The sequence below is a fragment of the Ascaphus truei genome, chromosome 22, assembly GCF_040206685.1.
Source record: "Ascaphus truei isolate aAscTru1 chromosome 22, aAscTru1.hap1, whole genome shotgun sequence".
NCBI lineage: Eukaryota > Metazoa > Chordata > Amphibia > Anura > Ascaphidae > Ascaphus > Ascaphus truei.
This window is the reverse complement of record NC_134504.1, coordinates 5,587,663-5,615,590: the sequence shown is the minus strand read 5'-3', so window position 1 is coordinate 5,615,590 and position 27,928 is coordinate 5,587,663. Positions and strand designations below refer to the sequence as shown.

The following is a 27,928-nucleotide window of genomic DNA, read 5'->3' as shown; positions in this document are numbered from 1 at the left end:
GCGGTGAATGGGTTAAGGATTTCTCGTTCAGCCTGTGATGATGTGGCACAAAGCCCGGTGGCTTCTGGGAGTTGTAGTTCATTGGCCTACGTTCCCTGTGCACAAGGCTGCCTGCCCAAGTGCATCAGGTTTGGTAAGACCTAGGAGGTACAAAGTAACAGGAATGGGGGCAACTCCAGTCCTCAAGGGCCTCCGACAGGTCAGGTTTTCAGGATATCCCTGCTTCAGCACACTGTGCTGAAGCAGGGATATCCTGAAAACCTGACCTGTTTGGGGGGGGAAGGAAAGCCCACCTCTATTAACCTTTCTTAGCGTTCGCAGTGCAGGGTAAACCGCGCACAGATTACCCCCAGATTACTACCCCCAGAAAGCTTTTAATCCGATTGTCTCATGAGTATGAATATCCTCATCTTATCCCACACCCCCGCCATACGGCAGACCTGCCCGCGTTCCCGGCAGCCGGTCGGTATTCCACTGCTGCCACAGGCTTATTCAGTGCATCACCACCCTTGTCTTTGCATTCTCCGCTGCGCCTTACCAATAAGGAGCGAGGGGAGTAGCATTTTATTCATATATAGCACAGGTGGCTCACTCAGTCCCTGCTTCAGCACAGGTGGCTCAATCCGTCCCTGCTTCCGCACAGGTGGCCCAATCCATCCCTGCTTCAGCACAGGTGGCTCAATCAGAGGCTCGGTCTTCGACCTGTGCTGAAGCAGGGATATCCTGAAGACCCTGTTGGTGGCCCTTGAGGACTGGAGTTGCCCACCCCTGGAATAAGGCGTATACACCCCCTAAACTGCTGCAGCACAAGACTTGGTGACGGAGGCGCGTCCACTTTTAAGCTTTCTATTACGCTTCCGACATGTAACAAATAATGGCGACCTGCAGGTGCATGGCAACGTAAAGCAAAGGGCGCCACTGCCCCGGAGAGCTTACAATCTAAAGGCGGCAATGTATGTACAGCACCGCCAACCCGCCCAAATGTAGTTCTCGCCGTGCCGGAAGTATACAGCCCTGCCCGGTCTCAACCCCACTCCCCAAATGTGTGATGTCAGGGGGAACTACACTACCCAGCATGCAAAGCGAGGCTCCCCCCTGCGTCAGCTGACTGCTCACAATGTGTCTCGCCAGGTCAGCTGACTCGAAATGCTCCTGAGCCTTGAGACCCGGTAAACTTCACTTCCCCGTGATCGCCCGGCTCCGAAAACCAGCGCCCCCCCAAAAATAAGGTCGAAGTCTCCAGCTTCCCGGGAAGGTAGGAGAAGGGTGAGGTTAATCGGTAGTAAATGTACGGGGTTAAATACGTGCAGACGTTGTGTCCGCGGGGGGGAGACAATAACATGTATGTATGTCTTTATTTATATAGCGCCATTAATGTACATCGCGCGTCACAGCAGTAATACACAGGACAAGCATATAAATAACACATAATACAAATAACGCATGATGGGAAGAAGCGCTTCAGACATACGTGACATTTAGGAAAAGAAGTCCCTGCCCCGAAGAGCTTACAATCTAATTGGTAGGAAGAACGTACAGAGACAGTAGGAGGGCGTTCTGGTAAGTGCGTCTGCAGGGGGCCAAGCTTTATGTATCAGGTGTATAGTATTAGCCGCTGGGCTATTCATATGCTTCTTTAAGCAAGTGTGTCTTAAGGTGGGTCTTAAAGATGCATAGAGAGGGTGCTAGTCGGGTGCTGAGGGGAAGGGCATTCCAGAGGTGTGGGGCAGCCAGTGAGAAAGGGTTAAGGCGGGAGAGGGCTTTAGATACAAAGGGGGTAGAGTGAAGACATCACCAGGTCAGGTTTTCAGAATATCCCAGCTTCAGCACAGGTGGCTCAGTCAAAGACTGAGCCTCTAATTGAGCCACCTGTGCTGAAGCAGGGATATCCTGAAAACCTGACCTGTTGGTGGCCCTTGAGGACTGCAGTTGCCCGCCCCTGGAATAAGCCCTATACACCCCTAAACTGCTGCAGCACAAGACTTCGTGGCTGAGGCGCATCCACTTTCAAGCTTTCAATTACGCTTCCGACATGTAAAAATAACGCTCTCCACGGGTGGACCCCAGGGTGACGCTCGCGTGACCGTCCCACTGAAGTATGTAACGACCACCAGGGAACAATACAAGGAGCCTGCAGCACGCAATAGGTTAATCGTTGGTTATTTCTAAAGAACGTTAAAGTGCGGATTTTCCGGGGTCGGAATAAACGAAATCTCTTCTTTCTTTGTTCTCAGGGTGGAGGAGTCGTACGTCCCCGGATTTTACTTATCTGAATGCCCGAAGTCTCGCTCCTAGGCGGGGGGAAGTCTCGCTCCGAGGCCCGAAGTCTCGCTCCGAGGCCCGAAGTCTCGCTCCGAGGCCCGAAGTCTCGCTCCGAGGCCCGAAGTCTCGCTCCTAGGCCCGAAGTCTCGCTCCGAGGCCCGAAGTCTCGCTCCTAGGCGGGGGGAAGTCTCGCTCCTAGGCCCGAAGTCTCGCTCCTAGGCGGGGGGAAGTCTCGCTCCGAGGCCCGAAGTCTCGCTCCTAGGCGGGGGGAAGTCTCGCTCCTAGGCCCGAAGTCTCGCTCCTAGGCGGGGGGAAGTCTCGCTCCTAGGCCCGAAGTCTCGCTCCTAGGCGGGGGGAAGAAATGTCTCCGGAAAGGATGAAGCTGCTGAACATTTTTATCTTGGGATTTGCCTTCATGTTGATGTTCACGGCTTTCCAAACCTGCGGAAATGTCGCGGTATGTCTGGCGCCGGCCTTCCCTTCCGTACTACGCATCTCGCCTTCGCGGCGTGGCTAACAAAAACGTGTCGGTTGGCGCACAGTGATGTCGCCGCGATCCGCCCCTTCCTCTGTCCGCCTGCTGCTAAAACGCTAATGCGTGCCCGTCTCCTCTCCCGCCGGGATTACTGTAACCTGCTGCTAACAGGCCTCCCGGCCTCCCAACTTTCCTAATCATTACATCCAGCGTCGGAGTTTGATGCCGGCAACGCGACGCTTGGGGGTTGTCACGTTGCCGGCTGTGCGTGCGCCAATCGCGCCTGCGTACGAGCGGCCGATCGCGCATGCCGTCCCCAAATTGTGCCGCCCCAGGCTCGGGCCTAACGGAAGTCGCCCACTGTTTACATCCATATAAAGCCAGCGTCCTACGTACTCGGCGCTGTGAGCATGTAACGGAAGCAGTAGGTGTTGTAGTAACCAACCTCACACTGGTGAGACCCAAATGGGCCAAAAAGGCTGTCTGTGAGCGGGTTTGCTGGTTCTGCACTTCTGTATCCCAGGCTGTGCGGGCAAAGCTGTGTAATGCGGCAGGCCGAAGCGTTTATAGGTGTCCCATGTTCAAATGGGCAAGAAGCAAAAGGTGGCGCACTGTGTGCTCATTTGCATGTCATTACCCAGAATCGCTGGCTGCAGTGGAAGCGTTGTATGCTAAGACCTGGGTGCTCAACTCCGGTCCTCAAACTCCACCCCAAGAGGTCATTCAGGATATCCCTGCTTCAGCACAGGTGGCTCTATCAGTCGCTGCTTCAGCACAGGTGGCTCAATCAGTCTGAGCTTCAGCACGGGTGGCTCAATCCGTCCGAGCTTCAGCACAGGTGGCTCTTCGACGGAGCTCTGATTGAGCCAACAATGCTGAAGCAGGGATATCCTGAAAACCTGTCCTGTTGGGGGGGATTGAGGACTGGAGTTGAGCACTCCTTCAATACTGTACATCTGTAAACCGCTGCGCACACAGTCAGAGCGGTGTAAATAAAAACGTCCCCCCATCACGAGGACGCCGCGTCCGGGATGTCGTACGATCTAAGTCAGAGCGCGATGAGGCTTTTCCCACCGCAGAAATATGGCGTCACATGGCGCAAGCGACATCTCGTCATTTCCTGTTCTTCCTTCCTCAGCAAACGGTGCTCTCCAGCCTGAACAGCACGGACTTCCACGGCAGCGGCTATACCAGGTACCCGGGCGCGCGTTTCACGCTCTTCAAGCTCAGCACGGTGGCCGTGTTAACGTCTTAACATTGCAATCGCCCCACGCGTTCCACCTTCATCTGGAACAAATAACATGTTTCCCACGCGCTTTGCTTTTTTTTTTTAGAGTTACCGGATTGGAGCGAGGGGCGTCTCCGGAAATCAACCGCGTCCATTTCCGCCCCGGGGACCCCCTGCTTCCAGAGATGCAGACCTCCGTAGGGGGGAGCCGGTAGCTGGATTGTGTGGGGCTATGGAAATGGCGGGTTTAAAGCTCCCGCGTCTCGCGGGCCGATAGGAAGCCGTGATGTCATCCCTTGCTGCTCCCGATTTGGCCCGCGTGACCGGGACATTTAAACCGGCGCGGCTGCTACAGGTCGCTCCCCCTGCGGAGGTAAGTATCTCGGGGGAGCAGGGGGGCGGAATGGGGCGTTTGGCCGCGACCGAATCGCCTCACGGCGCTCCGCCGCATCACAATTCGCCGCCGGGAGAACTCATGTCGCCATTTCTTCACCGCCACCATCTTTGAATGTTCCCGGCCCACAGATCCAGATGTGAACGCGCCAGCTAACCAGGACCCTCAGCGCAACGAGCGCGTTGACATTCGAAGCGGCGGCCGGGACATTTAAAGATGGCGGCGTCGCGTCAAACGGCGAGCTTTTCCGCCGGCGACCGGCGATGCGGCCAAACGTCCTAGGCCCGAGCAGTGGGTCCCCACCCCCCCAACTGAAATGATCGCGGTTCCGCTCCGGACACCAACCTAGGGGCGGACATTTTTTTTTCCGGGAGGGGAGCGTCTGCATGAACTTTTCCATGTGTTTTCTCACCGGGCCCCTTTTACAAACCGCGATCTCCGCGCCGGCAATGTCGGAGCGTGTACGTACAGCCTGGCGCACTAGGAAGACGGAACGCAGTGCGAAGAACAAAACGCAGGGGAGATGGGCAAATACGTCTTCATTTTTTGACAGTAGGGCAGCGTGGGCCGACTCCGGCCGTCAAGGGCCACCAACAGTTCAGGTTTTCAGGATATCCCGGCTTCAGCACAAGTCACTCAGTCAGTCCCTGCATCAGCACAATCAGGGGCTCCGTCTTTGACTGAGCCACTGATTGAGCCACCTGTGCTGAAGCAGGGATATCCTGAAAACCTGACCTGTTTGGGGGGCTTGAGGACTGGCGTTGAGACCCCCTGGTCTAATGGGTAGATCCTGAGGGGTCCGTCGGTCAGGTTTTCAAGATATCCCAGCTTCAGCACAGGTGGCTCAGTCCGTCCCTGCTTCAGCACAGGTGGCTCAATCAATTGAGCCACCTGTGCAGAAGCAGGGATATCCTGAACACCAGACCTGTTGGGCGCGGTGGGCGGGACTTGAGCGCCCCTGCCTTAGCCGACGCGTTTTACGTGTGAATACGCCCTGCACTGACCCTATTAATGTTTCCCGGCGGATCGGCGCCGACGTCTAACGTCTTCTCCTTCCGCCTCACGCGGTCACAGCATGGCGATCATATATGGCGTCTTCTCGGCGTCCAATCTCCTCGCCCCGTCCGTGGTGGCCCTGATCGGCTGCCAGCTGTCCATGTTCGTCAGCGGCTTGTTCTACAGGTGAGTCGCCCAGGTTTAACTCTTTAATGGCCACCGCGAAAAGGGCAAACATCGGGGGGGAGGGTGTGCGCGGGTCCCCTCCCCCCCTCCGGCAGGAAAGCATTGCTCAGCGGTACCAGCAGCGCGCGTCAGAGAGAGGCCCAGCCCTCCAGCGCAGAGGAAGGGGTGTCAGGGGATGTGATGGCTAGCAAGCGGTCACATACATGGGGGGGGGAACTGGGGGGTGCAAGATTTTCTGGGGGGGGGGGGGCGGCGCTTACAGAGGCCCCGCGCTCTTCCTGAAAGCATTTAGATTAAGTTCCTGGGGGAGCAGCGAAGGCCTCTTCTGTAAGGTCCCGTCCCTTCGCTCAGGGGGCTTCTGGCGACGCGTCAAATGACGCGGTGGGATCACGTGACGTAAGGAGGGGGCGCGCGAGCAGGGGAGAAAGATTGTGCACCCCGTACCTACATTAAAGTGGCAATCCAAGCCGCCCCCCCCCCTCATTGTACTGAAGCAGGGGGTCGCTGCAGCTGAACCCCGTTAATTTCAGCCCCGGAGACCCCCCCTGCTTCCGGAGATAGAGACCTCCATAGTAGGCGCCGGTAGCCGGCTCGCTGTGATCACATTGTGGCGACGGGTCTAAGCTCCCCCCGCACACTGCCGGCCAATAGGAAGCCGTGATGTCATCAGGTTCCGCTTCCTATTGGCCGGCGTGACGCGGGAGCTTTAAACTTTAAACCCCAGCTAGCCCTGCCGGAGGGAATACCGGCACCTACTCTGGGGGGGTACGTATCTCCGGAAACAGGGGGTCCCCACAGAGCTGAATTAATGGGGTTCAGCTGCGTAGTCCCCCTGCTTCAAACCTGTGCGTTAAAATTAAAAAGCGGCATTAATTGCCCCTTTACAGCAGCAAACGCGCCCAAAAATCCATAGATTTCTTTTACGGCGTTGCACCCCGCTCTGGGAACGTCCCCCAATTCCCACGACACTTACCGGTTTAGTTCCCAGTATTTCCTCGGGTGGGGGGGGGGCATTTAAATGGCCGTCCAACAGGGAGCCGCAAAGGATGCGATTTGCAGCTTCCTCGTGGCCCCCCCCCCAGATTTGGCGTTCATTTCCACGTCCCTGGAGGCAGCAGAAACCCGGGCGCTCAAAGGAACGCGGTTCTGGTGGATCGGCCGGGGTTCTGAAGCTGTAAAAATGAATAGGAAAGGCCCGGCGCGTTTCACGCGCGCTTCCTCTTGTTCTCCCGCAGCGCCTATATCGCCATGTTCATCCAGCCGCTGACCTGGTCCTTTTACACCTGCTCCGTTTTCATCGGGATTGCGGCCGCTGGTGAGACTTCGTCTTTTTTCCCGTGTAAAGGCAGCGCCCCTTGTCAGGAATAGGCCGGGCGCGGCCTATTAAAGTCTGGGCCGGGGGTATCCTTTAGGCCGTGATTATAGTGCCGGCGGGCGGCGCATCCAAAACAAAGTCTTTTGCCGTGCCAGGATACGGTCGCGCGCACTGTGCGCAGCTTCGACGGAATGCAGGTATTTGTTTCGGCTGCGCGTCCCGCCGAAGGCGCCGTTGGCACTATAATCGTGGCCTTAATGAGAGGGGCAGAGAGAGGCGCGGTGGGGGGGAGGTGCAGAGAGTGGGGGAGGTGCAGAGCGTGAGGGGGAGAGGGAGGCACGGTGGGGGAGGCACAGAGAGTGTGGGAGGTGCAGAGAGAGGGAGAAGGAGGCACGGTGGGGGAGGCACAGAGAGTGTGGGAGGTGCAGAGAGAGGGAGAGGGAGGCACGGTGGGGGAGGCACAGAGTGGGGGAGGCGCAGAGAGTGAGGGGAGAGGGAGGCACGGTGGGGGAGGCACAGAGTGGGGGAGGCGCAGAGCGTGAGGGTGAGAGGGAGGCACGGTGGGGGAGGCGCAGGGAGTGAGGGGGAGAGGGAGGCACGGTGGGGGAGGCACAGAGTGGGGGAGGCGCAGGGAGTGAGGGGGAGAGGGAGGCATGGTGGGGGAGGCGCAGGGAGTGAGGGGGAGAGGGAGGCACGATGGGGGAGGCACAGAGAGTGGGGGAGAGGGAGGCACGGTGGGGGGGCACAGAGTGGGGGAGGTGCAGAGAGGAAGAGAGAGGGAGTGGGGGAGGCGCAGAGAGAGAAGGAGGGAGAGGGGGAGGCGCAGAGAGAGAGGGGGAGGCGCAGAGAGGGAGAGGGAGGCGCAGAGAGAGGAGGAGGCGCAGCGAGAGGGAGGGAGAGGGGGAGGCGCAGAGAGAGAGAGGGAGAGGGGGAGGCGCAGAGAGGGAGAGGGGGAGGCGCAGAGGGAGGAGGAGGCACAGCGAGAGAGGGATGCACGGTGGGGGAGGCGCAGAGAGTGTGGGAGGTGTAGAGAGTGAGGGAGAGTGAGGGGGAGGCACATGGAGAGTGGGAGGCGCAGGGAGTGGGGGAGGCACGGTGGGGGAGGCGGAGAGAGGGAGGCGCAGAGGGAGGGTGTGGGAGGCGCAGAGGGACTGAGTAGGAGGCACGGAGGGAGGTAGTGGGAGGCGCAGAGAGAGAGAGGGGGGGGGGGGCGCAGAGGGAGATGGGGAGGGGCGCAGAGAGAGGGGGAGGGCGCAGAGAGAGATCCTGTATACTTGACATATCTGTATAAATGGCTGGCACAATATGAAAGAACCTGATTGGAAGCCGCGGTCATTTGGAAGATATTTATTTACCTGCAGTTCAGGCTCCCGAACCCATCGTCTCGTTGGACCCCCTTATCCCCCTCACCCCCCTTACCTCCCTCACCCCCCTCACCCCCCTTAACCCCCTCACCAGCTAGCCCCAACCCCCAATAGAACGCAGAATCTCCGCCGGCTACGCGGTCTCCGGTAACGCTCCTTGTGTCTGATTTGTCCCTCTCGTCCCTGCCGCTCTCTCGCTGCCGCTCGTCCAGTGCTCTGGACCGCCCAAGGAACCTGTCTGACCGTCAACTCCGACGAGACCACCATTGGGAGGAACAGCGGCATTTTCTGGGCGCTCCTGCAGTTCAGGTGCGTGCTGCCGCCGCTCGGAGTTCCAGTCAGCGGAACGTTCCGCAGGCGCCACGGTGTAACGTGTCCGGGGTAACGTGTAACGTGTCCCGTGTCTTTCAGCATGCTCTTTGGGAATCTGTACATCTACGTTGCCTGGAAAGGGGAGAATATAATTTCAGGTGCGTACTGTACATAATAATCACCTTATTCCATACTGCGCCTTTCTCCCCGCGGGACGCAGAGCGCGTCGCAGTTACAGCACAGCGCACGGTGCGCAGCACGTAGGAATGTTGCAGACACGGCCCCTGTCCCGCAGAGCTTACACTCTATGATTTTGGTGCCTGAGGCACAGGGAGATAAAGTGACTTGCCCAAGGTCACAAGGAGCCGACACCGGGAACAGAACCAGGCTCCCCTGATTGTTACGCGGGGTCATTGTTACCAGACGGAGACGCTGCTTCAGCACAGTGGGGTATTATAAACCGTGGTACAGGAGTGGGCAACTCCAGCCCTCGAGCCACCCGCAGGTCAGTTATTAGGGATATCCCTGCTTCAACACAAGTGGCTCAAGCAGTCGAATGCACCACCTGTGCTGAAGCAGGGCTAGCCCCAATATCTGGCCTGTTTTACCGCTTGCCATCCTTCTGGAATGTCTCCCTCTCCTCCCCGTGTGTCTCCCTCTCCTCCCCTGTGTGTCCCCCTCTCCTCCCCTATGTGTCCCCCTCTCCTCCCCTGTGTGTCCCCCTCTCCTCCCCTGCGTGTCCCCCTCTCCTCCCCTGCGTGTCCCCCTCTCCTCCCCTGTGTGTCCCCCTCTCCTCCCCTGTGTGTCCCCCACTCCTCCTGTGTGTCCCCCTCTCCTCCCCTGTGTGTCCCCCTCTCCTTCCATGTGTCCCCCTCTCCTCCTCTGTGTGTCCCTCTCCTCTCCGTGTCTCCCCCCTCCGTGTAGCGGTCTCCATCTCCTCCCCGTGTCTCCCCCCTCCGTGTAGCGGTCTCCCTCTCCTCCCCGTGTCTCCCCCCTCCGTGTAGCGGTCTCCCTCTCCTCCCCGTGTCTCCCCCCTCCGTGTAGCGGTCTCCATCTCCTCCCCGTGTCTCCCCTCTCCGTGTAGCGGTCTCCCTCTCCTCCCCGTGCCTCCCCCCTCCGTGTAGCGGCCTCCCTCTCCTCTCCGTGTCTCCCCCCTCCGTGTAGCGGTCTCCCTCTCCTCGCCGTGTCTCCCCCCTCCGTGTAGCGGTCTCCCTCTCCTCCCCGTGTCTCCCCCCTCCGTGTAGCGGCCTCCCTCTCCTCCCCGTGTCTCCCCTCTCCGTGTAGCTGCCTCCCTCTCCTCCCCGTGTCTCCCCCCTACGTGTAGCGGTCTCCACCCTCCGTGTAGCGGTCTCCCTCTCCTCCCCGTGTCTCCCCCCTCCGTGTAGCAGTCTCCCCCCTCCTTGTAGCGGCCTCCCTCTCCTCCCCGTGTCTCCCCCCTCCGTGTAGCGGTCTCCCTCTCCCCGTATCTCCCCCCTCCGTGTAGCGGTCTCCCTCTCCTCCCCGTGTCTCCCCCCCCTCCGTGTAGCGGTCTCCCTCTCCTCCCCGTGTCTCCCCCCTCCGTGTAGCGGTCTCCCTCTCCTCCCCGTGTCTCCCCCCTCCGTGTAGCAGTCTCCCTCTCCCCGTGTCTCCCCCCTCCGTGTAGCGGTCTCCCTCTCCTCCCCGTGCCTCCCCCCTCCGTGTAGCGGCCTCCCTCTCCTCTCCGTGTCTCCCCCCTCCGTGTAGCGGTCTCCCTCTCCTCGCCGTGTCTTCCCCCTCCGTGTAGCGGTCTCCCTCTCCTCCCAGTGTCTCCCCCCTCCGTGTAGCGGCCTCCCTCTCCTCCCCGTGTCTCCCCTCTCCGTGTAGCTGCCTCCCTCTCCTCCCCGTGTCTCCCCCCTACGTGTAGCGGTCTCCACCCTCCGTGTAGCGGTCTCCCTCTCCTCCCCGTGTCTCCCCCCTCCGTGTAGCAGTCTCCCCCCTCCTTGTAGCGGCCTCCCTCTCCTCCCCGTGTCTCCCCCCTCCGTGTAGCGGTCTCCCTCTCCCCGTATCTCCCCCCTCCGTGTAGCGGTCTCCCTCTCCTCCCTGTGTCTCCCCCCCCTCCGTGTAGCGGTCTCCCTCTCCTCACCGTGTCTCCCCCCTCCGTGTAGCGGTCTCCCTCTCCTCCCCGTGTCTCCCCCCTCCGTGTAGCAGTCTCCCTCTCCCCGTGTCTCCCCCCTCCGTGTAGCGGTCTCCCTCTCCTCCCCGTGTCTCCCCCCCCTCCGTGTAGCGGTCTCCCTCTCCTCCCCGTGTCTCCCCCCTCCGTGTAGCGGTCTCCCTCTCCTCCCCGTGTCTCCCCCCTCCGTGTAGCGGTCTCCCTCTCCTCCCCGTGTCTCCCCCCTCCGTGTAGCGGTCTCCCTCTCCTCCCCGTGTCTCCCCCCTCTGTGTAGCGGTCTCCCTCTCCTCCCCGTGTCTCCCCCTCTGTGTAGCGGTCTCCCTCTCCTCCCCGTGTCTCCCCCCTCTGTGTAGCGGCCTCCCTCTCCTCCCCGTGTCTCCCCCCTACGTGTAGCGGTCTCCCTCTTCTCCCCGTGTCTCCCCCCTCCGTGTAGCGGTCTCCCTCTCCTCCCCGTGTCTCCCCCCTCCGTGTAGCGGTCTCCCTCTCCTCCCCGTGTCTCCCCCCTCTGTGTAGCGGTCTCCATCTCCTCTCCGTGTCTCCCCCCTCCGTGTAGCGGTCTCCCTCTCCTCCCCGTGTCTCCCCCCTCCGTGTAGTGGTCTCCCTCTCCTCCCCGTGTCTCCCCCCTCCGTGTAGCGGTCTCCCTCTCCTCCCTGTGTCTCCCCCCTCTGTGTAGCGGTCTCCCTCTCCTCCCCGTGTCTCCCCCCTCCGTGTAGCGGTCTCCCTCTCCTCCCCGTGTCTCCCCCCTCCGTATAGCGGTCTCCCTCTCCTCCCCGTGTCTCCCCCCTCCGTGTAGCGGTCTCCCTCTCCTCCCCGTGTCTCCCCCCTCTGTGTAGCGGTCTCCCTCTCCTCCCACGTGTCTCCCCCCTCCATGTAGAGGTCTCCCTCTCCTCCCCGTGTCTCCCCCCTCCGTATAGCGGTCTCCCTCTCCTCCCCGTGTCTCCCCCCTCTGTGTAGCGGTCTCCCTCTCCTCCCCGTGTCTCCCCCCTCCGTGTAGCGGTCTCCCTCTTTTTCCCGTGTCTCCCCCCTCCGTGTAGCGGTCTCCCTCTCCTCCCCGTGTCTCCCCCCTCCGTGTAGCGGCCTCCTCCTCCCCGTGTCTCCCCCCTCCGTGTAGCGGTCTCCCTCTCCTCCCCGTGTCTCCCCCCTCCGTGTAGCGGTCTCCCTCTCTCCGTGTCTCCCCCCTCCGTGTAGCGGCCTCCCTCTCCTCCCCGTGTCTCCCCCCTCCGTGTAGCGGTCTCCCTCTCTCCGTGTCTCCCCCCTCCGTGTAGCGGCCTCCCTCTCCTCCCCGTGTCTCCCCCCTCCGTGTAGCGGTCTCTTTCTCCTCCCCGTGTCTCCCCCCTCTGTGTAGCGGTCTCCATCTCCTCTCCGTGTCTCCCCCCTCCGTGTAGCGGTCTCCCTCTCTCCGTGTCTCCCCCCTCCGTGTAGCGGTCTCCCTCTCCTCCCCGTGTGTCCCTCCTCCGTGTAGCGGTCTCCCTCTCCTCCCCGTGTCTCCCCCCTCCGTGTAGCGGTCTCTCTCTCCTCCCCGTGTCTCCCCCCTCCGTGTAGCGGTCTCCCTCTCCTCTCCGTGTCTCCCCCCTCCGTGTAGCGGTCTCCCTCTCCTCCCCGTATCTCCCCCCTCCGTGTAGCGGTCTCCCTCTCTCCGTATCTCCCCCCTCCGTGTAGCGGTCTCCCTCTCCTCTCCGTATCTCCCCCCTCCGTGTAGCGGTCTCCCTCTTTTCCCCGTGTCTCCCCCATCCGTGTAGCGGTCTCCCTCTCTCCGTATCTCCCCCCTCCGTGTAGCGGTCTCCCTCTCCTCCCCGTGTCTCCCCCCTCCGTGTAGCGGTCTCCCTCTTCTCCCCGTGTCTCCCCCATCCGTGTAGCGGTCTCCCTCTCCTCCCCGTGTCTCCCCCCTCCGTGTAGCGGTCTCCCTCTCCTCCCCGTGTCTCCCCCCTCCGTGTAGCGGTCTCCCTCTCCTCCCCGTGTCTCCCCCCTCCGTGTAGCGGTCTCCCTCTCCTCCCCGTGTCTCCCCCCTCCGTGTAGCGGTCTCCCTCTCCTCCCCGTGTCTCCCCCATCCGTGTAGCAGTCTCTCTCTCCTCTCCGTGTCTCCCCCCTCCGTGTCGCGGTCTCCTTCTCCTCCCCGTGTCTCCCCCCTCCGTGTAGCGGCCTCCCTCTCCTCTCCGTGTCTCCCCCCTCCGTGTCGCGGTCTCCTTCTCCTCCCCGTGTCTCCCCCCTCCGTGTAGCGGCCTCCCTCTCCTCTCCGTGTCTCCCCCCTCCGTGTCGCGGTCTCCTTCTCCTCCCCGTGTCTCCCCCCTCCGTGTAGCGGTCTCCCTCTCCTCCCTGTGTCTCCCCCCTCTGTGTAGCTGTCTCCCTCTCCTCCCCGTGTCTCCCCCCTCTGTGTAGCGGTCTCCCTCTCCTCCCCGTGTCTCCCCCCTCCGTGTAGCGGTCTCCCTCTCCTCCCCGTGTCTCCCCCCTCCGTGTAGCGGTCTCCCTCTCCTCTCCGTGTCTCCCCCCTCCGTGTAGCGGCCTCCCTCTCCTCTCCGTGTCTCCCCCCTCCGTGTAGCGGTCTCCCTCTCCTCTCCGTGTCTCCCCCCTCCGTGTAGCGGTCTCCCTCTCCTCCCCGTGTCTCTCCTCTCTGTGTAGCGGTCTCCCTCTCCTCCCCGTGTCTCCCCCCTCTGTGTAGCGGTCTCCCTCTCCTCCCCGTGTCTCCCCCCTCTGTGTAGCGGTCTCCCTCTCCTCCCCGTGTCTCCCCCCTCCGTGTAGCGGTCTCCCTCTCCTCTCCGTGTCTCCCCCCTCCGTGTAGCGGTCTCCCTCTCCTCCCCGTGTCTCCCCCCTCTGTGTAGCGGTCTCCCTCTCCTCCCCGTGTCTCCCCCCTCTGTGTAGCGGTCTCCCTCTCCTCCCCGTGTCTCCCCCCTCCGTGTAGCAGTCTCCCTCTCCTCCCCGTGTCTCCCCCCTCTGTGTAGCGGTCTCCCTCTCCTCCCCGTGTCTCCCCCCTCCGTGTAGCGGTCTCCCTCTCCTCCCCGTGTCTCCCCCCTCTGTGTAGCGGTCTCCCCAGAACACGCCGCCTCTCCGGCTCCGTTCGTTGATGTCCGAATATGAGACGGCGTGCGCTCGGGAGACCGCTACACGGAGGTGGGAGACACGGGAAGGAGAGGGAGACACACGGAGGGAGACAGGCCGCTGCTGTAGTTGTGACTTAGGCCACGTCCATAGTGTGAGCGAGCCACGGGCCACAGAGCGTGCGAACGCGATGAAGCGCAGTGGCGCGGCGACTTTTCAGAGGCGCTGATCTCGCTCTCGCTCTCTCTCCGAATTAGAAAGGGATCGCAGGACGGTCTTCACCGCCCTCACCGTGATCAGCTTGGCCGGGACAGTCCTGTTCTTTCTCATCCGGAAACCGGTCCGTGCCGAGTCTCAGGACGAGGACGCCGCCTCGGACAGCGGGCAGAGCGTGGAAGGGGACACGTGAGTGTGTGTCTCTGTAATACAGCGGGAGGGGACACGTGAGTGTGTGTGTCTGTAATACAGCGGGAGGGGACACGTGAGTGTGTGTCTCTGTAATACAGCGGGAGGGGAGACGTGAGTGTGTGTCTCTGTAATACAGCGGGAGGGGAGACGTGAGTGTGTGTCTCTGTAATACAGCGGGAGGGGAGACGTGAGTGTGTGTCTCTGTAATACAGTGGGAGGGGAGACGTGAGTGTGTGTCTCTGTAATACAGCGGGAGGGGACACGTGAGTGTGTGTCTCTGTAATACAGCGGGAGGGGACACGTGAGTGTGTGTCTCTGTAATACAGCGGGAGGGGAGACGTGAGTGTGTGTCTCTGTAATAAAGCGGGAGGGGACACATGAGTGTGTGTCTCTGTAATACAGCGGGAGGGGACACGTGAGTGTGTGTCTCTGTAATACAGCGGGAGGGGAGACGTGAGTGTGTGTCTCTGTAATACAGTGGGAGGGGAGACGTATACAGGCAGCGGTGCTGCTGGGTTCCGCTATCAACATGGGCAGTGGCGTTTGTAGTTCCATTGTGGATGTCGGGTGCTGAGCATGTAAACACTCGTCCCCAAGGATGTACAGGGACACCTCTCGTCCCCAAGGATGTACAGGGACACCTCTCACTCGTCCCCAAGGATATACAGGGACACCTCTCGTGGGGTCAGTCATAAATGATTAGCAGGACAAACATAGACCTTCATCCGGAGAGAGTGGGAGAGGTGGAGAGGAGAATGGAGGGAGAGATGGAGGGAGAGGGGAATGGGGAGAGGGGGAGAGATGGAGATGGAGGGAGAGGGGAATGGGGAATGGGGAGAGGGGGAGAGATGGAGGGAGAGGGGAATGGGGAGAGGGGGAGAGATGGAGGGAGAGGGGAATGGGGAGAGGGGGAGAGATGGAGGGAGAGGGGAATGGGGAGAGGGGGAGAGGGGGGGAGAGGGAGGGAGAGGGGAATGGGGAGAGGGGGAGAGATGGAGGGAGAGGGGAATGGGGAGAGAGGGGGAGAGATGGAGGGTGATTGGAGAATGAGGAGAGATGGAGGGGGAATGGGAGAGAATGGGACGAGGGTTAGAGAATGGAGGGATGGGGGAGTGGGGGGGTGGAGAGAGGAAAAAATGATGGGAGATAGAAATACATCAATAATGCAGCATAAACGGGGACGCTATTAGACAAATACCATTAGAATATATATATATTTGAGACTAGTTATTGTTTTAGAAATAATATAAATAAAATAGTGTCCCGGGGTTTTTTACTTTCGATAATCTGGTCGCCCGGCCCAGAGGAAAGAATATCATAGGAGCAGAGGCAGACAGGTCAACGTGAGGCCCCCGAGCCCTCTCCCCATCCCCGAGTATCGTCACCTCGCCGAGAGCGCAGCGGCTGGAGGGGTGCGGGAGGGTCGCATGCTGCGTGTGTCCCCGGTCCCGGCGCCCCGCTGGTATTCACGCCGCGCCTCCCGGGGCTCGGCGGCATCGCACGTGTTTCAGCAGAAGAGGGCACCGCAGAACCGCGAAGGAAGAGATCGGGGCGCAGCGGGCCTCATCCATTCCCCGGGATTCCCCGGATATTTTAGGCCAAATCCGTCCCCCAAACCAGCAAAAATTATTAATAATCTGGACTGATTTCAAAATTCTTATTTTTAAAAAAAAATAGGTTGGAAGCAAGGGGTCCCCCAGAGCTGAACCCCGTTAATTTCAGCTCCGGGGACCCCCCGGCTTCCAGAGATACTGACCTGCGAATGAGCTGCCAGCATGCCCCTGAAGTTTAAATGTCCAGGTTACAGCTTCCTACATGTTACCGGGACATTTAAACCGAGGAGAGATCGGACCGGCACCGCTTACAGAGGTTTGTATCTCGGGAAGCAGGGGACCCCCGGAGCTGAAATTAATGGGGTTCAGCTCCGGAGACCCCCTGCTTCAAACCTATTAAAACAAAAATGTGCTCCTCTCTATAAGGAGTAAGACCCCTCTATCACACGTAATGTCTTGGTGTGTTATTGCCGTTGCTAAAGGATTTGTAACTCCTGCGGTGCCAGGGAGTCCGGCAATGAATTTCTGGCGTATTGGTCAGCTGGTGGGGGGGGGGGAGGGGCGCAGAGGTTGGGGAACGCGTGACTTGGTTCCTAGTCTTGCACCCGGGTCCTGGGGTGACTGAACCGCCCGGCGTCTCCTCCGCTCAGCTCCCCCTTTCTCTTCTGTTTTTAATTGCAGGTCTTCACCAAGCCACGGAACCAAAGCGCTGGGCGCTTTCAGTAAGTGTCTGCTCACTGTATGAGCCACGGAACCCGCCGGGCTCAGCGCCTCCATGCAGGGAACCCCCAGACTCTGTATTGCAGAGCTCTGCACCTCCAGGCGCAGGGAACCCCCAGACTCTGTATTGCAGAGCTTTGCACCCCCATATATAGGGAACCCCCAGACTCTGTATTGCAGAGCTCTGCACCCCCATATATAGGGAACCCCCAGACTGTATTGGAGAGCACAGCACCCCCATATGTAGGGAACCCCCAGACTCTGTATTGCAGATCTCTGCACCCCCATATGTAGTGAACCCCCAGACTGTGTATTGCAGATCTCTGCGCCTCCAGACGCAGGGAACCCCCAGACTCTGTATTGCAGAGCTCTGCACCCCCATATGTAGGGAACCCCCAGACTGTGTATTGCAGATCTCTGCGCCTCCATGCAGGGAACCCCCAGACTCGGTATTGCAGATCTATGTGCCACAAGACGCAGGGAACCGCCAGACTGTGTATTGCAGATCTCTGCGCCTCCAGACACAGGGAACCCCCAGACTCTGTATTGCAGATCTCTGCGCCTCCAGACGCAAGGAACCCCCAGACTCTGTATTGCAGAGCTTTGCAACCCCATATGTAGGGAACCCCCAGACTCTGTATTGCAGATCTCTGCGCCCCCAGAATCTAACCTCCCACCCCTGTGCTCTCTCTGCAGCCAGCTGCATGAAGTTGTCCATCACTAAGGAGATGTTGCTGCTCAGCGTGTTAATGGCGTACACAGGTAACCACCTCGTTCCTTAGCGGCGGGCGCTGTGCGCACGGAAACGCCTTAATCTGTTCAAATCGTTTATATTATTATCGATCTCGTCCAATAATTCAATCCCGCTGCAGAATAAGGGGAAATAGGAGATAAGGTATCTCGCCGCAATACTACTTTCTAACTTTTTTTTCTTTCTCTTTTTTTAAATTATTTGTATACTAGCTGATATACCCGGCGTTGCCCGGGATGTAAAGGGGGTAAAGGGAGGGGGAGGGTAAAGGGAGGTGGAGGGGGGGTGACAGGAGGTGGAGGGGGGGGTGACGGGAGGTGAAGGGGGGAAAAAGGGGGAGGGAAGGGGGGGGAGGGAAGGGGATGGGGAGAGGAGGGGAGGGGGGGGAGAGGGGAGTGGAGGGGTGGAGGAAGGGGGGGTGGGGAAGTGAGGGGGGGGGTGGGGAAGTGAGGGGGGGGTGTGCGGGAGGTGAGGGGGGGGAGGTGAGGGGGGGAGGTAAGTGACAATTAATGTATCATGTGGCCGCTGGCTCCCCCTTCCCCCACTGTCTGCCGGTCGTATCCCCCCCCAACCCCGAAACCTTCCGGGGGCGCGTGCATGCGTCGGCCGCTCCCTCATCCGCCTGCTCCCACGTGGATAGGAGGCAGCGTGTTTGAAATTGTCGTGGCCGCTCTCCCGGCCGGCTGTCCGCTCCCCCGCTGACTCTAGCAGCCGCGGTGTAAGCTTGGAGGCAATGCCGGAAGGAGGGGCAGAGGCGCAGGGGTTGGAGGCGGCGGCAGGGGTGCACTGGGAGGGGAGGCGGCGGTTTAGTTACTTACCTGGGCAGGAGGTGTGTGTGTCTGTGTGTCTGTGTGTCTGTGTGTCTGTGTGTCTGTGTGTGTGTGTGACCACACCGGCCAATGAGAGGGGGGCGGGCGGGCCAAGGGAGCCATCTCATTGGCCTGAGGCGGAGTGACGGGCCAAAGGTCCAATGTGATTGCCCCTAGACACAGGGAGACACAGGACAGACAGGGAGACATACATACAACGGTTTGAGAAATATATATATAGATAGATGTAAAGCGTGTGACGATGTATTATTCTGCATTCTTACCTACGCTGGCAATCATTTGGTGCTCCTCGTTATAAATGGTGGTGGGTAAGTGCAGTAGATGGCAGTGTCTGGCCTTGATGGTGGGTAGGTGCAGTAGATGGCAGTGCCTGGCCTTCATGTTGGGTAAGTGCAGTAGATGGCAGTGCCTGGCCTTGATGGTGGGTAAGTGCAGTAGATGGCAGTGCCTGGCCTTGATGGTGGGTGAGTGCAGTAGATGGCAGTGCCTGGCCTTGATGGTGGGTAAGTGCAGTAGATGGCAGTGCCTGGCCTTGATGGTGGGTGAGTGCAGTAGATGGCAGTGCCTGGCCTTGATGGTGGGTAAGTGCAGTAGATGGCAGTGCCTGGCCTTGATGGTGGGTAAGTGCAGTAGATGGCAGTGCCTGGCCTTGATGGTGGGTGAGTGCAGTAGATGGCAGTGCCTGGCCTTGATGGTGGGTGAGTGCAGTAGGACAGCAGCCATTGAAACGCTTCATTTAACGCCACAATGAAAGAAACCGGAACAGTTCAGCTATCCATCCAGTGGAAGATTAGCTGACAAAAGGTCCGCAGACGCCGATACAGAATGAGTCTGAGGCGCCGTTCTTCACACCCGGCCTGAATCTTAAAGACCCCTCCATCGTTCATCTCCGCCGCTTGCCGGGGACAAGCCGCTAACGAGACATTTAATAGAACAGCAGGAAGGGGCCAGTAGGCTAATAGAAAAACAGAGCCGCCCAATAGGAGAGGAGCGCGCCGCGCGCAGTAAATAGCCATCTTCAGAATCCATTACCCACTATTTATGGTGAGAAGACGGATTACGGGAGCGGACCTGTTCTTTTCTCCGCCGCCCCGGGGTTACCTGACGGTTGGGGGGGGGGCACACACACCATATATTTTAGTTTTTTCTTTTATTTGTTCATATTTCACGGTGTCGGCTGTGAATATTTACCCGCTGTTTCTGTTTTATTGCTTTTGGTATTAGATTTTTAGGAAATGATAAGGCTGAGCGTTTTATCTCTGTCTCGCCTTCAATGACAAATTGGCTTTGATACTTTGTAGCCGCTCTCCGCGCGCATTGTGTTGAAGCAATAATGCTTTGTAGTTATTCGCGGGTATATATGTTTATTTTTATGTATACATTTTAGATGTTTATTTGTGGTTTACAATCTATAAAGCTTAAAATGTCAGGACTCCAATATATGTGTATATAGCAGTTTGGGGTTCCCACGGGGGTCCCTAAAGGGGATGTAATGTTCAGGTCATTTGCAAATGGTTCCAAATACTGTACAGAAGAGTTTACAATACATCTGATCTCAGACGCGCTATTAGAGAGGGTTGGAGTTCCTTACAATACATCTGATCTCAGACGCGCTATTAGAGAGGGTTGGAGTTCCTTACAATACATCTGATCTCAGACGCGCTATTAGAGAGGGTTGGGGTTCCTTACAATGCATCTGATCCCATACACACTATTAGAGAGGGTCGGGGTTCCTTACAATGCATCTGATCTCGGACGCGCTATTAGAGAGGGTCGGGGTTCCTTACAATGCATCTGATCTCGGACGCGCTATTAGAGAGGGTTGGGTTCCTTACAATGCATCTGATCTCAGACGCGCTATTAGAGAGGGTTGGGGTTCCTTACCATGCATCTGATCTCAGACGTGCTATTAGTGAGGGTTGGGGTTCCTTACAATGCATCTGATCTCAGACGCGCTATTAGAGAGGGTTGGGTTCCTTACAATGCATCTGATCTCAGGCGCGCTATTAGAGAGGGTTGGGGTTCCTTACAATGCATCTGATCTCAGACGCGCTATTAGAGAGGGTCGGGGTGCCTTACAATGCATCTGATCTCAGACGCGCTATTAGAGAGGGTTGGGGTTCCTTACAATGCATCTGATCTCAGACGCGCTATTAGAGAGGGTTGGGGTGCCGCAGAATTTCACAATATAATTACAGGGCTTCTTAACCAGGTATATAGACACCAATTACCATATCTGCTTCATACCAATGTCCTGAGCTCCGCATAACCGATACCACAAAACCATTGTTCCCAATGTTATATATACCGGCGCTTACCATATGTGCTTACGGTCTCCACTCTTTGCCTTTATGCCGTGCAGGATGTGCTGGTCTAACCGCTCCTGTTTTCCAGGCTTGGAGCTCACCTTCTACTCCGGGGTGTACGGAACCTGCATCGGGTCCATGAACAGTTTCGGAGCGGAAGCCAAGAGCCTCATCGGTCTCTCTGGCATATTTGTCGGCCTCGGAGAAATTCTAGGTTGGTCTTTCCGTCACGGCAAGTCAATGGCACAAGAGCCACCAACAGGTCAGGTTTTAAGGATATCCTGCTTGAGCACAGGAGGTGAAATTGCTGCTTCAGCACAGGTGGCTCAATCAGCGGCTCAGTCTTCGACTGAGCCGCTGATTGAGCCACCTGTGCTAAAACGGGGACATCCTGAAAATCTGACCTGTGTGGTGGCCCCTGAGGACTGGAGCTGGCCAGTCCTGTTGTAGTGGGATGAATGTGGCTTGGGAATTAAAGCACAGTGTAAAAAAACCATTCAGATATTGCAAGAAAACCCCCAAAAATGGTGTCCGAGTCATCGACTTCAAATGCAAGAATTGGAGCGTTAAAAAATGTTTTCCTTAAAATGTTTAATAAGCAAAAATAACAAAAGTGTGAGAATAGCAGAGACTGACTTCTCGCTGACGGCGGTCCCAGGCCTGGTTTGGGTTGTAGAATGAAGAGTTCCAGGACCGGTCCATTTAACTGTTACAGGACCGGTCCATTTAACTGTTGCAGTCTCTTCTCTTGTGCGTATAAAAATATCCCACCCCCCCGTACATTATTATACCCTCCGCCTGAATAAAGACCTGCCTGTTCTCCGTCTCCACCCTCCCTTATCCGTTATTATGCGTCGCTATGCGCCATCCCGACTCGTCCGCTCCGCTCAAGCTTCTCTCTGCCCCTTTTGTATCTAAAGCCCTCTCCCGCCTTAAACCTCTCTCACTGACCGCCCTGCACCTCTGCAACGCCCTTCCCCTTAATACCCGACCAGCCCCCTCTCTATCCATCTTGAACACACCTCGGTAACGCAGCATACGAGTAGCCCCGTGGCTGATACTACACCCTTCATACATCGGCCTTGGCCCCCTGCAGACGCACTCACCTGCACACCTTCCTACTGCCTCTGTACGGTCCTTCTACTTACCACTTAGATTGTAAGCTCTTGGTTTTTCCTACTGTTACTTTTATAACTGAAGCGCTTATCCCCAATTCCGCGTTATATTATTCTGCCCCGCGTGTCACTGCTGTGACGCGCTGCGTACAGGGATGGTGCTAAATACATAAAGATATCCACACCCCCCCCTCTGCATATTCTCCCTGTCCCCCTGTTGCAGGAGGAACAGTATTCGGCCTTCTCAGCAAGAGTAACCGCTTCGGGAGGAATCCAGTGGTTCTCCTGGGAATCGTGGTGCAAATACTGGCCTTCTACCTGATATTCCTCAATGTGCCCAGTGACGCACCAATCGCCTCCCGGGAAGGGACATACAACCACGCATTCATGGATCCCAGGTACCACACTCCTTCCATTCATCGTCACTCTGCGTTTCTGTACCAGCCCCTCTGATTGCTTGGCTATTAATAGCGCAAATCGCAAGTGGCCTTCTTGTATGGCGCGGAGAGCGTGCGCGGCGGGCTTCTGCCCCGCAGAGCTTACAATCTGATTTTGTAGTGGCGCAAGGAGGCGAGCTGGTGTTTGTGTGCGCTCGCAAGGAGCGGACGGCGGGATTTGAACCGTCTTTCCGACGCGGCGGCGTTGCTGCCGGCGCGACGCCTTCGCGGGTTTGTGGCGCGCGTTTCTGCGGCTTGTGGGCACGGCGGGAGGAGGCGGAGGTGTCCGCCGCGAGATAAACGGCCCGTGTTTATTCATCGGGTCTCCGAAGCGGAGCCCCCGGGAATGTCCTACTCCGGGGACCCCCTGCTTTCGGAGACACATACCATGGGGGGGGGGGGGGGGCGGGGTGCCAGTATCTCTGCTCCATTTAAAAGTCCGGGTCACACGGGTCAGTTGGAAGCTGCAAGGGATGATGCTGCGTCTCTCCCTCTCTCTGCGTCTCCCCCCTCTCTCTGCGTCTCCCCCTCTCTCTGCGTCTCCCCCTCTCTCTGCGTCTCCTCCTCTCTCTGCGTCTCCCCCTCTCTCTGCGTCTCCCCCGTCTCTCTGCGTTTCCTCCTCTCTCTGCGTCTCCCCCCTCTCTCTGCGTCTCCCCCCTCTCTCTGCGTCTCCCCCTCTCTCTGCGTCTCCCCCTCTCTCTGCGTATCCTCCTCTCTCTGCGTCTCCCCCCTCTCTCTGCGTCTCCCCCTCTCTCTGCGTCTCCCCCTCTCTCTGCGTCTCCCCCTCTCTCTGCGTCTCCTCCTCTCTCTGCGTCTCCCCCTCTCTCTGCGTCTCCCCCTCTCTCTGCGTCTCCCCCCTCTCTCTGCGTCTCCCCCCTCTCTCTGCGTCTCCCCCCTCTCTCTGCGTCTCCCCCCTCTCTCTGCGTCTCCCCCCTCTCTCTGCGTCTCCCCCCTCCCTCTGCGTCTCCCCCTCTCTCTGCGTCTCCCCCTCTCTCTGCGTCTCCCCCCTCCCTCTGCGTCTCCCCCTCTCTCTGCGTCTCCCCCCTCTCTCTGCGTCTCCCCCCTCTCTCTGCGTCTCCCCCCTCTCTCTGCGTCTCCCCCCTCTCTGCGTCGCCCCCCCTCTCTCTGCGTATCCCCCCTCTCTCTGCGTCTCCCCCCTCTCTCTGCGTCTCCCCCCTCTCTCTGCGTCTCCCCCTCTCTCTGCGTCTCCCCCCCTCTCTCTGCGTCTCCCCCCTCTCTCTCCTCCTCTTCGCTCCTCTCTCTGCGTCTCCCCTCTGCGTCTCCCCCTCTCTCCTCCTCTTCTCTCCTCTCTCTGCGTCTCCCCCCCCCCTCTCTGCGTCTCCCCCCTCTCTCTGCGTCCCCCCCCTCTCTGATCAGCGTGCATTTATCGGGTCGCATCTCTCTTGCAGCAAAAGCCTGGCCCTTTTCTGCAGCTTTCTCCTGGGACTGGGGGACAGCTGCTTCAACACTCAGCTGCTCAGCATGTTGGGGTTCCTGTACGCCGAGGACAGCGCCCCAGCCTTCGCCATCTTCAAGTTTGTGCAGGTAATAGAGGGAACACTGTGCCGTCTGCCACAGCGCTAGTAGCCATGGCCAACTCCGGTCCTCAAGGGCCACCAACAGGTTAGGGTTTCAGGATATCCCTGCTTCAGCACAGGTGGTTCAATCAGTCCCTGCTTCAGCACAGATGGCTCAATCCGTCCCTACTTCAGCTCAGGTGGCACAATCAGTTGAAGCAGAAGACTGAGCCACTGATTGAGCCACCTGTGCTGAAGCAGGGACTGATTGAGCCATCTGTGCTGAAGCAGGGACTGATTGAGCCATCTGTTGTGGGGGGGCTAAAGCTGGGATATCCTGAAAACCTGACCTGTTGAAGACCCGTATCGGAGGTTAGGGAATCCCGATTAATGGGTTTAATGGGGGGTCATGTTTAATGGGGGGTTATGTTTAATGGGGGGTCATGTTTAATGGGGGGTCATGTTTAATGGGGGGTCATGTTTAATGGGGGGTTATGCGGCCCTATGTGCTTTGCAAGCTTCCTCTTGCAGCAAAGGGTTAACAGTTTTGCATTTAAACACGGGAGAGTGATACAGTGATACAGTGACACAGTAAAAGTGATACAGTGACACAGTGACACAGCGACACAGTAAAAGTGATACAGTGACACAGTGACACAGTGACACAGTAAAAGTGATACAGTGACACAGTGATACAGTGATACAGTAAAAGTGATACAGTGATACAGTGATACAGTAAAAGTGATACAGTGACACAGTGACACAGTAAAAGTGACACAGTGACACAGTAAAAGTGATACAGTGACACAGTGACACAGTAAAAGTGACACAGTGACACAGTAAAAGTGATACAGCGATACAGTGACACAGTGACACAGTAAAAGTGATACAGTGACACAGTGACACAGTAAAAGTGACACAGTGACACAGTAAAAGTGATACAGTGATACAGTGACACAGTGACACAGTAAAAGTGACACAGTGACACAGTAAAAGTGATACAGTGACACAGTGACACAGTAAAAGTGATACAGTGATACAGTGACACAGTGACACAGTAAAAGTGATACAGTGACACAGTAAAAGTGATACAGTGACACAGTGACACAGTAAAAGTGATACAGTGATACAGTGACACAGTGACACAGTAAAAGTGACACAGTGACACAGTAAAAGTGATACAGTGACACAGTGACACAGTAAAAGTGACACAGTGACACAGTAAAAGTGATACAGTGATACAGTGACACAGTGACACAGTAAAAGTGACACAGTGACACAGTGACACAGTAAAAGTGATACAGCGATACAGCGACGCAGTGACACAGTAAAAGTGATACAGTGACACAGTGACACAGTAAAAGTGATACAGCGACACAGTGATACAGTGATACAGTGATACAGTAAAAGTGATACAGTGATACAGTGATACAGTGATACAGTGATACAGTGATACAGTAATACAGTGACACAGTAAAAGTGATACAGTAATACAGTAATACAGTGACACAGTGACACAGTAAAAGTGATACAGTTATACAGTAATACAGTGACACAGTGACACAGTAAAAGTGATACAGTGATACAGTAATACAGTGACACAGTAAAAGTGATACAGTGATACAGTGATACAGTGATACAGTAAAAGTGATACAGTGATACAGTGATACAGTAATACAGTGACACAGTAAAAGTGATACAGCGACACAGCGATACAGTGATACAGTGATACAGTGACACAGTAAAAGTGATACAGTGATACAGTGATACAGTAATACAGTGACACAGTAAAAGTGATACAGTGATACAGTGATACAGTGATACAGTGATACAGTAATACAGTGACACAGTAAAAGTGATACAGTGATACAGTGATACAGTAATACAGTGACACAGTAAAAGTGATACAGCGACACAGCGATACAGTGACACAGTAAAAGTGATACAGTGATACAGTGATACAGTGACACAGTAAAAGTGATACAGTGATACAGTAATACAGTGACACAGTAAAAGTGATACAGCGACACAGCGATACAGTGATACAGTGATACAGTGATACAGTGATACAGTAAAAGTGATACAGTGATACAGTGACACAGTGACACAGTAAAAGTGATACAGCGACACAGCGATACAGTGATACAGTGATACAGTGATACAGTGATACAGTAAAAGTGATACAGTGATACAGTGACACAGTAAAAGTGATACAGTGATACAGTAAAAGTGATACAGCGATACAGCGATACAGTAATACAGGGCTAAACACTAAACAGGAGGATAGAATAACAGCGATTTAAATAGTTGGGGAACACAATACTGGGGGGGGGGGGGATCCTGAAAATGATTTTGATTCAAACTTTAAATTGATGAGAATAGATTGGAATGATTTGACTGTCAGTAACCAGCACTCCACCTCTCTCCCTCTCCCCTTCTCCACATTCTCTCTCCCTCTCACCTCCTCCACCTCTCTCCCTCTCCCCTCCTCCACCTTCTCTCTCCCTCTCCCCTCCTCCACCTCTCTCCCTCTCCCCTCCTCCACCTCTCTCCCTCTCCCCTCCTCCACCGTCCCTCTCCCCTCCTCCACCTCTCTCCCTCTCCCCCCCTCCACCTTCTCTCTCCCTCTCCCCTCCTCCACCTCTCTCCCTCTCCCCTCCTCCACCTTCTCTCTCCCTCTCCCCTCCTCCACCTCTCTCCCTCTCCCCTCCTCCACCTTCTCTCTCCCTCTCCCCTCATCCACCTTCTCTCTCCCGCTCCCCTCCTCCACCTTCTCTCTCCCGCTCCCCTCCTCCACCTTCTCTCTCCCGCTCCCCTCCTCCACCTTCTCTCTCCCTCTCCCCTCCTCCACCTTCTCTCTCCCTCTCCCCTCCTCCACCTTCTCTCTCCCTCTCCCCTCCTCCACCTTCTCTCTCCCTCTCCCCTCCTCCACCTCTCTCCCTCTCCCCTCCTCCACCTCTCTCTCTCTCCCCTCCTCCACCTTCTCTCTCGCTCTCCCCTCCTCCACCTCTCTCCCGCTCCCCTCCCCCACCTCTCTCCCTCTCCCCTCCTCCACCTTCTCTCCCCCCCCGCCTCCTTCCTCCACCTTCTCTCCCCCCGCCTCCCCTACCCAAACCTCCCTCCCCTGCCTCCCCTCCCCACTCCTCCCTCCCCACCCTCTCTCTCTCTCTTCCCCCCCCTCTCTCTCTCTCCCTCTCCTCCCCTCTCTCCCCCCCCCTCTCTCTCCTCCCCCCCTCTCTCTCTTCCCCCCTCTCTCCCCCCCCCTCTATCCCCCCCCTCTCTCTCTCCCCCCCCTCTCTCTCTCCCTCTCTCTCTCTCCCCCTCTCTCTCTCCCCCTCTCTCTCTCTCCCCCTCTCTCCCTCCCCCTCTCTCTCTCTCCCCCTCTCTCTCTCTCCCCCCCCTCTCTCTCTCCCTCTCTCTCTCTTCCTCCCTCTCCCCTCCCCCCTCTCTCTCTCTCCCCCCTCTCTCTCTCTCTCTCTCTCTCTCTCCCTCTCTTCCCCCCCTCTCTCTCTCTCTCTCCCCCCCTCTCTCTCTCTCCCCCCCTCTCTCTCTCTCTCCCCCCCCCTCTCTCTCTCTCCCTCTCCCCTCTCTTTCAGTCCATCAGTGCAGCGGTTGCTTTCTTCTACAGTAACTACCTCCTCTTGCCATGGCAGTTACTCATCATGGTGATATTTGGGCTTTCCGGCACCGTCTCATTCTTCTTCGTGGAGTGGGGTGCGGCCAGCCTGGGACCCCAGGGTTCCCGCTACAGCGGCATCTGACGCAGGCTCCCCCTACCCCGGGAGCCCAGAGCAGCTCTTCCGTGTGGCGGCGGGGCGGAGGCGGCGGAGGCGGGGCGGAGGAGAAGGGACAGAGAGTCCGGCGCCGGCCGCGGGGAACTCACAGGGGTCGCTTCCATTTTTGGGGGACCCTTTGAATTTGGCCAGTTCTGCACATACCGCAGAGGCTCTGACATCATAGAAGCACCCCAGTAATTACAGCCGCTGAACCCCACAACCTGAATAATCGCTAGTGACTACCACGTGCCAATAGGACACCCTAAAAAAAACTTGCCTGTTCGTGGTTGCTGTGGATTAGGCGGTATCAAATTTCTGCATCATGGCAGGCCTGGCATGGGTCTGCATGCATGAGGCTAATTAGTATGGCAGGCCTGGCATGGGTCTGGGTAGATGAGGCTAATTAGTATGGCAGGCCTGGCATGGGTCTGCGTGGATGAAGCTAATTCGTATGGCAGGCCTGGCATGGGTCTGGGTGGATGAGGCTAATTAGTATGGCAGGCCTGGCATGGGTCTGCGTGGATGAGGCTAATGCAAATTCTGTTGTGTTTTTTTGTTTTTTAAACCAAATGAGCTTAAAGGGAGTGGGAGTGCACAGTGATACTCTGCACCCTTATACAGTACGACAAATTTTGAAGGAAGATGCCATTTTTGTTGTCCGAATGCGTTGCAGGCCCCTGTAGCAGGGAGAAGTGTAAACCCGCCAGCGTCCTGGGGTCTGTGGCAAAGTGTTACTGGACTCGTGGGGCGGGGGGGAGGGGGCGATGCAGAGGGGGGGTTGCCCCTGGCCGGTGGGGGAGGGTGCAGAGGGGGGGTTGCCGG

At 57.6% G+C, this 27,928-nt stretch overlaps 1 protein-coding gene across 3 annotated transcripts; it reads left to right on the top strand.

The window, feature by feature from the left end:
- The first annotated feature begins 744 nt into the window (after window positions 1-744).
- On the top strand, window positions 745-27,853 carry MFSD11 (major facilitator superfamily domain containing 11). 3 transcript variants are annotated; one of them, XM_075579740.1, is made up of 15 exons: window positions 745-1,255; window positions 2,235-2,398; window positions 2,462-2,719; window positions 3,876-3,931; window positions 5,434-5,541; window positions 6,777-6,856; window positions 8,433-8,529; window positions 8,632-8,690; window positions 13,951-14,098; window positions 16,336-16,376; window positions 17,071-17,136; window positions 20,350-20,475; window positions 21,600-21,774; window positions 23,223-23,358; window positions 26,927-27,853. In XM_075579740.1, the coding sequence occupies exons 3-15, from the start codon at window positions 2,624-2,626 to the stop codon at window positions 27,089-27,091; spliced, it is 1,353 nt and encodes a 450-aa protein (XP_075435855.1). In that variant the 5' UTR covers window positions 745-1,255; window positions 2,235-2,398; window positions 2,462-2,623; the 3' UTR covers window positions 27,092-27,853. The 3 variants fall into 3 exon arrangements, with proteins under 3 accessions (XP_075435855.1, XP_075435854.1, XP_075435856.1); XM_075579739.1 differs by having other exon boundaries at window positions 2,235-2,719; XM_075579741.1 differs by having other exon boundaries at window positions 745-1,266; window positions 2,235-2,719.
- Window positions 27,854-27,928: the final 75 nt, after the last annotated feature.

Bases quoted from the DNA above. Each gene is read 5' to 3' on its own strand.
- MFSD11 (XM_075579740.1), top strand. From the start codon at position 2,624: ATGTCTCCGGAAAGGATGAAGCTGCTGAACATTTTTATCTTGGGATTT. The intron at 5,542-6,776 runs GTGAGTCGCCCA...GTTCTCCCGCAG, and splicing joins GTCAGCGGCTTGTTCTACAG to CGCCTATATCGCCATGTTCA. The intron at 23,359-26,926 runs GTAATAGAGGGA...CCTCTCTTTCAG, and splicing joins CCATCTTCAAGTTTGTGCAG to TCCATCAGTGCAGCGGTTGC.